The following is an 8,110-nucleotide window of genomic DNA, read 5'->3' as shown; positions in this document are numbered from 1 at the left end:
CGGTTCGGTCTATGGGTGGCATATAGATACAAAAAGCTGAGAAATACTGAAGACAGAGTTAAATCCCTACAAGAAAAACTCCGCACCCTTCGTCAAGAACGCGATCCCACAAGCTCGTCTGTCAATAAAGATGCTAAATAGCATGCGCAGGTAATCGCTTTAATTCGAGAACTCATTATTCAAGAAAGAGATATAGATGGTTAAAGTTTTGATTTGGAACTTGTTGTCAAGAGACTTATCAATTCGGTTTTTGTTATGAAAGAATCTTGTTCATTGACATTGTTAGAAAAAATATCGGTTAACCGAGAATACACTCTTTTAAGTTTTTATTGTTTACAATTTGATTTAAAAAAAATAGCAAAAATGGTTAAGGAATCATGCATTACATTATACTATATGATCTAAGGTATATGGTAAAGTTTAGAAGGTTTAAGATCTTGTGTGACATTGAAATACTTTAGTGTTTGAATCCACTTTTCTTGTGTCTTCAAAAGATGCACCGCCACGGTATTTGGCCAGAGTTCGTGTGTACATTTTGTAGGCGGGTCGGGGTAGTTATACATCGACCACTTGGCGTTGTGTCGGTTCTTCCCCCGTCGGCCGTCTTTCATCCAATCTCCAAACACTTTATCTTCGGGACCTTCTAGATGTTTCTTCGGGATATCCGAATTCCTTAGCCACTCGACGGTGTCCCACGATATCAGATATCCCATTCCCGCCATGTAATGCCCGTAAGGATCCATATTTTCACATGGGATGGTATACCCGTAGTACAAATCTTCTCTTGGCAACGGCCTTAACGACTCTACTAGATTATCGAGTCGGAAATATGCGTCGTCATCACCTTTCATTACATAATGGTACGGCGGGTAGGACCCAGCCGACCCAGACCCATCGGGCTCGTCTTTTAGCATGTCTGGTAAGCTCGAGAAGAAGGTATACGTCTTGCCTCGGTTCATATTTTCCGTGCAGTTCAAGATGATTATGTCATCATACCGCATGATCTCGAGTGCTAGTAGAACCTTTTGGTCTTCTTTTGTGATGTTACAGAAGACAAACTTTACATCGACTCTGCCACGGGATACTGACTGTGTCCCATAGACGAGACGAAGGAAGTGGCGGCGGTGATATTGGTCTGGAAGCGTTAGAATACCAATAAGGACACGGATTTCATCGTCCGAGGAATGTATAGGTAGAGTAGAGTTATCTAAAGATAATGCACATTTGCTAAATGTTAATAAGTGGTCGAACCGGATTTCATTTATGGAAGCTATGGTGCATAGAAACGCGATGAAAAGGAAGGACGAGACGATGAACCGCGGGCCCTTTTTCGACTTAGCCATATTGAAAAACTTTGATTCAAGAATGGTTAAGATCATGATGGTATTGAAGATTTGTAGAGAGTCAATTTCTTGATATTGAGTCTACCAAAAGAACTTTTTACATCCTTGAAGGAAGGTGGAGAATAAAAGGAGTATGGAGGGTGGTGAAATGACTGTTTTGCCCTTGGGAGGTTGTGTAGGAGGAGGTTATATGTGTTTTGGTGGTGGTGTTTTTGGTAAATATTAAAGTGTGACATAGTTAGGTTGAGCCTAACTTAAATGGTACACCATAGTTATTGCTTGCATGTTGGTCAGAGTAAACTAAGGTTTGGTCAACTAGTTTGTGTGTTTATTAGGTAATTCTACACGAACATGAATATGAACATGGGCTTCTTGCTTAAATTGCGTCAAAGATGCTTCACAATGAAGGTTTACATAGCTTTCAGGATTTGAAAATATAAAAATGATCGTCCCGGCCTGACCCGATCCGACCCGACTTGACCTGAAACAAGAATAACTATACATTTTATGAGACAAATAAACACAAACCTATATTTAATTATTAACCTTTTATTCTTTGACAAAGTTATTTTTATTTGAACCCTTATATTCAAACATAAAGTGTCAAAAGGAGAACACAGCAAATAAAAACTAAAACGTAGAGATCCAATATCTTTTCTTGATAATCGATAATGGATCTCCATGTCTTAAGTGAAAGTATTATATACCTTTTTTTAAAGTATTTTGTTTCGTCTCAACATAATGTTTAATTACTTGTTTCATAAAACATCTAATAATTTTTTAAATTATATTTATTGGGTTTCATAGTTTTATTACTAGTTATTAAATTGTACCACTTGTATATATATTATATTTTATAAGGGCAAAACTTATATTTAGCTATATGTAATTCATTAGGTGTAACTTTCAAAGTTATATATTTTTAAATCTAGTCTTCAGGGAAGGAGTAATATGCACGATATAATTTAATGACTCTCATTAGATGAAAACTCTTAATTTTTAATTATAATTAGAGATCAGACCATCTTTACAAAAATGACCATTGATTCATTTCAATTACAAGTCTATTTAACCAATACACATAAGACACGTGATCAATTCTCTTCGACGTGGAGAGAAAAAGCATGATACATTTTCGCCGGGCTTTTAAATTTTTTTAATACATTCTCACTGACGTGGCAAGAATTCATTGGATTTTCTTGCTAAAAAATTAATTCTCTCTAATAAAATATCATTTCTCGCCGATTAAAATAAAAAGAAAAATTAAATTATTTACAGAAAAAAAAGATTAAATAGGGGTAAAAGATTTAATTTGTTTTTTAAAATAAGTTATATAAAATGTAAATATGCAAAATTTTTTAAAAAAATGGAAAATTAATTTTAATTAAATTAGTACAAATTTTTTTATTTTTATTTTTAAAATCAACTACGATTACTTTTTGTTGGTATTTTGTTATTATTTTCTTGTTTTGGAATTGTTATCAACCCTTGTATTAAAACATGAAGTCCATATAAAAAAGTAAGTACATACAATTATGCACAAAGTGAATAAAAACTCAAAATTCCATCATCTAACCAGTAAACGTGTGTAAACACTAAACAGTTAAGTCTTATATCAATTTGAAATGCATAAAACTTTCATTTTTTGGAAAATGATGCAACCACAAGAAGTAATCATGAGTAAACTAGTGATGTAGACGATAGCCTTGTGTCTCATGAGTCATGAGCCAATATATTTCTTTTCTGACATCTTTCGGACCAAAGCCCAAACAGGCCTACTAAAGGCCATGTCTAGTCGGCCAAGTTGTGCAGCGTTATGAGGCCAAAACACCGAGGAAACCCCCCTCCCCCCTGGGTCGTTTTGGGTAGAGTTGTGGGTGTCAAAGTTGTGCACACAACGTTGCAATGGAGGGTTTTGTGAGAGAGAGGGAGAGATAGAGAGGGGGGGGGGGGGGGGGAATAATTAATGATTGGAGGAGAGTCGTGAGTTTTTTTACCACTACATCAATTTTTTGCAAAACTTTGAAATGCTAACTGGATGCTATGTGACGTAAAACGTTCAAGGTGAAAAGTTTTGACTATGCATGGTCTAAATCTTTTAGATTTAATCTATGCTTAACCCACCAAAAGGCAAAGCCTAATATATCTGGGAAGCTGAGATCTCTTTGTAATTAGTCATGCAACTTTACAGTGAAAACAATATATATATATATAGACACACACACACATACATAGGATAGAGTTAACGTAAAAAATAACAATTTTGTGAGAAGCATAAGAATAAATGTAGACCCTTGGATCTAGAATCTAGTGGTTGAGATTGATAGTTTTTAAAAGTTATATAGTTTCATATTTACATAGTATAATGTCCTATCTAGATGGTGTATTTTAAAATATTCTCACACTTCTCACAAAACAATTGTTTTTTATTTGAACCATTTTCTACATAACCATTTTATGCTCAAAACAAATTTCAAAATGTAGAACGCATGTATCTACCACATAATATAAGTAAGGCTCTAATCAGGGAAAATCACCATATTAGCCATGCTAACTAAAATAATTATCAAAATAACTCAGTTTTATTAGTTTTAGTATTGTAATCACTAATCACAAATACAATTCTCAATATCAAGAACAGTCTAAGAAACGAAACCAAATCAAAACCCGAAACTCTAAACAACGTGATGAACCAAAGACAAATACAAACTAAATAGAATGAAACAAGATGAACAATATCATTCTAAAGATATAAACTGGATGAAGAAACTATACACAAAATTGTGCAGATTTAGAAACAAATAACGAAAATAAACTGTGACGAAGACGACAACGAACTGAGACGAAGACAATACTTGATCACTGGTTGTTACGGATTAAAAAAAATGACTTGTTGAAGAAGGTTGATCGCAGAATAATGTCAAGTCCCGTATCGATAATCAAACACGAAGTAAACGAATAACTCTCGTTTATTAATAAGAAAATCTTACTAAAAAACTGATTACTATATCTCAAACCCTAACTCGGTTTAACTCTTGATAAACTCTAACTTGGTTGCATCTAGATGAACCCTAACTCGGTTGCACCTCACACAACATTCTGTAATGTCTAACATGACTTGTTTTATATAGACTAAGATAACTTGCTAGTATAAACTGGATGAAGAAACTATACACAAAATTGTGCAGATTTAGAAACAAATAACGAAAATAAACTGTGACGAAGACGACAACGAACTGAGACGAAGACAATACTTGATCACTGGTTGTTACGGATTAAAAAAAATGACTTGTTGAAGAAGGTTGATCGCAGAATAATGTCAAGTCCCGTATCGATAATCAAACACGAAGTAAACGAATAACTCTCGTTTATTAATAAGAAAATCTTACTAAAAAAACTGATTACTATATCTCAAACCCTAACTCGGTTTAACTCTTGATAAACTCTAACTTGGTTGCATCTAGATGAACCCTAACTCGGTTGCACCTCACACAACATTCTGTAATGTCTAACATGACTTGTTTTATATAGACTAAGATAACTTGCTAGTAAAGACATTACCAATTATAATTACAATACAATTAGGAAACATAACATAAACAGGAAACATAACCAATTATGACCGACTTGTCATTATTGGTCCCTCAAGTTCACCGACTTGTGACTTGGATTTCAAAATTACGTCCAACATCATGATGAGCAGTTTGATGATTAAGACTAACTGCATACATCAGTACATCTTCAATAGCAAAACATCCCTTAAGCCCAATTATATCACCAGTCTGCTGCTAGTCCATAGTCCATAATTAGCTGGCGCAAAACCATCATCCTCAATAAAACATGACACACTTTTAACCGAATACTAACCAAGAATTAGAGAAAACTAAAACCAACATATGTTTGATATTGAATTTGAGTTTTCCGTATATTTCGACAATTTCTACCGAATTTGTTAAATTACCACTTCATCGGTGATTCACTGTCCGTTTGGCGCACGAAACAAAAAATGGTGCATGAGAAATGGCAGCAAAGTAGAGGATGACGCGAAGAAGATGACTTATTTTGTGTGTTTTTGTAAAACGTCGCAGGAGAAAACACTATTAGAAAACAATTTATTTTCCCATAAAAAGTTCCTACAAATTTCCTACTCTTTCATGTATGTCATCCCTTTTGTTTCTGAAAACTCATTTGGTGCCTATTACATACTTTTCTCTTGGCTTATCCACAAATTCTCATACTTGTAAATTTTTGAATTGAGCCAACTCCTCTTGCATTGCCTCCACTCAACTATTGTCTTTCAAGACTTAAACAATGTTCTTGGGTTCAATTTGGGATATGAAGCAGGAGTACAAACAAATGTTTGCAGATTGAGACGCACTACTTGTAACTCTTTCATGTAAATCACCAATTATGTTTTCAGAAGAATGATTTCTTTTAATAGAAGTTTTAATGATTTGATTTTCAGGTATTGTAGAATCAATATTTGTGTCATTGAGATCTAGATCATCAATAATCAGCTATTTTCTTTAGAAAACAAGTTATTTTCCCAAAAAAATTTCCTATAAATTTCCTACAGCAAGTAGTTTCAACAGATTTTCAATAAAAAAATAATCTCCAACTTTGCTACAATATTATCTAATAAACATCATGTTAGGTCAAAATAGTTTTTGTAGGAAGTTAACGACGACATTTTTTTGTAGCAATTTTGTAAGAAAAGTTGTTGGAAAACGGTTGAAAGCGATTTTGAAGCATGTGTTTTTCCAACGTAGTTTTTTTGTTAGAAACCTGTTAGAAAAACTGGACTTTCTAACAAATTTTCTACGAGTTCAATTGTAGAAAAACATCTCTTTTTCTAGTAGTGAAACGTCGCATGAAGTGATGTGTTGTGTCATGTGACGCGAGAGAATAAAACCATTTTATGTTTTCAAAATGGCGGAGGAGATGAAGGGTTGGTGCATGAATAACAAGTTAAAGGTATTATGATAATTCGCATATGTCAATGGTTATTTTCATAATCCTTTTGGCCAGTGGGACAATTTTAATGATTTTTCCTATTCTTTAGCTAATACAACAAATAGCTTGTTTAGAGCTGTAAATTAACCAAACGTTTGGCGAATTGTACGTTAACGTTTGTTCATTTATTAATAAATAAACGTAGATGAACAAAAAATTTCATTCACTAAGCTTAACAAACGAACATGAACAGAGGTCGTGTCCTTTTAATCGTGTTTGTGAACGGACTAATTAGTTCTTTTAGGTTCGTCTGGTAAGGTTCATTTACGTTCGTCTGGTTACGTTTGTTTACGTCCATCTAGTTCGTTTACATATATATGTTCGTTCATTAGAATTTTACTATTACTAGTATTTATTTATGTATTACCTTTTGATATAGTTATGTCTATGAGACTATGATTACTATGTTAAGCTTTTTGGATATTATGTGGTGTAGCACTTCCGGATTTTCAGTGATTTTGTGTTCATTTAGTGATTGTCATTCTCAAATTATATATGTTCATTTGTCTGTTAGTGTCCAGCTACATTCATTTGTGTCAATTTACAAAATTAACGAAAATAAGTGGACGAACATGAGAAGGCTAATTTAAATTTCTGAGCGAACGAACACAGACATGAAATTTCATTCAGTAAAGCGTTCAAGAATCGTCTATTTGTCCGATAAAAGTTTAACGGACGAACATGAACAAGGCCTCATTCGGTTCGACGCATTTACAGCCTTAACCCTAAGTGGTTTGATCATGTTCCATATCCATATGATACTTTGAAAAGTGTTTTGTATATTGTGTTTTTTCAACAATATAGTAATAGATAACTAGACAATAACAATGCATCTCTATAAGAATAATATGTAACAATTATTGGTCCATCATATCCGGTAGCCCCAGACTACTAACTTTTGTTCCTTGTACCAAACTCCAGTTCTGTGGGGGCTGTTGAGTTCCAAACAAAACCCAATCAGGAATTTTTGTAATTTAATAATAATGGCACGTAAACTTATTCACTCTACTTAAAACCATGAAATGATAGATATATTTCACAACTTAAGTTACATGATATAATTTCTTACAAGAAACCATAATGCATCAAAGTTATTAATGCATGCTCACCCTAAGAATACAAACCAAGCTGGGGTTAATTAAAACATTTGAACAAACATAGTAATACATTACTAAAAACTAGCTGCTCAAAGTCTAAGAGACAAATCAAGCTTGCTAGAGTCTTCTTGTTCATGAACATTATTAATCTCACCCTTAACATGTTCTTGTGGCTGTACATGGTTTGAGCCACTAGAACCCGACTTTGATCTGGACTTACACTTACTTATGTACCCTGAATGAGATCTAACCGCTGAACTCAGTTCTCGGCTCTTCTTCGCTAAGTATCTTTCCCTTTTATGGGCATTTTGGTGGCCTCCGAGTGCTTGTGAGCTGTAGAACTTTCTTCCGCAGTAGCCACAAGGGTAAACTCGTTGTTTCGAGTTGCTTTGAGGGGACGAAGACGAGTTGAATTCGGTTGCTGAAAGGTTTAGGTCGAAAAAACTCATGGCTAAGAGTTGTGTAATAATATTGAGCATGATAACATAGGGTTTGTGTTGCATTAATATATAAGGTGTTAATGAGTGTATCCTGAGTTTGTTTATGTGGATATAGAGATATCTATCTGTGAGAATATATGAGTGCGGAAACCAAGTCTTGTCGTTTCCATTAGTGACATCTATGGAGTCTCGTGTCGGTTGATGTCAATTGTTTCTC

At 34.1% G+C, this 8,110-nt stretch overlaps 1 protein-coding gene across 1 annotated transcript; it reads right to left on the bottom strand.

Annotated features, from left to right (window-relative positions):
- Positions 1 to 375: 375 nt before the first annotated feature.
- On the bottom strand, positions 376 to 1,407 carry LOC143544389 (hydroxyproline O-galactosyltransferase GALT3-like). The gene has a single exon (XM_077036508.1). The coding sequence runs from the start codon at positions 1,377 to 1,379 to the stop codon at positions 402 to 404; it is 978 nt and encodes a 325-aa protein (XP_076892623.1). The 5' UTR covers positions 1,380 to 1,407; the 3' UTR covers positions 376 to 401.
- Between the last annotated feature and the right edge of the window lie 6,703 nt (positions 1,408 to 8,110).

The sequence above is a fragment of the Bidens hawaiensis genome, unplaced genomic scaffold, assembly GCF_021521415.1.
Source record: "Bidens hawaiensis isolate Kalapana, Puna unplaced genomic scaffold, B.hawaiensis_p1.1 tig00013566_1, whole genome shotgun sequence".
NCBI lineage: Eukaryota > Viridiplantae > Streptophyta > Magnoliopsida > Asterales > Asteraceae > Bidens > Bidens hawaiensis.
Note: the sequence above shows the minus strand (reverse complement) of the source record. Positions and strands in the feature narration are given on the sequence as shown.

Bases quoted from the DNA above. Each gene is read 5' to 3' on its own strand.
- LOC143544389 (XM_077036508.1), bottom strand. From the start codon at position 1,379: ATGATCTTAACCATTCTTGAATCAAAGTTTTTCAATATGGCTAAGTCG.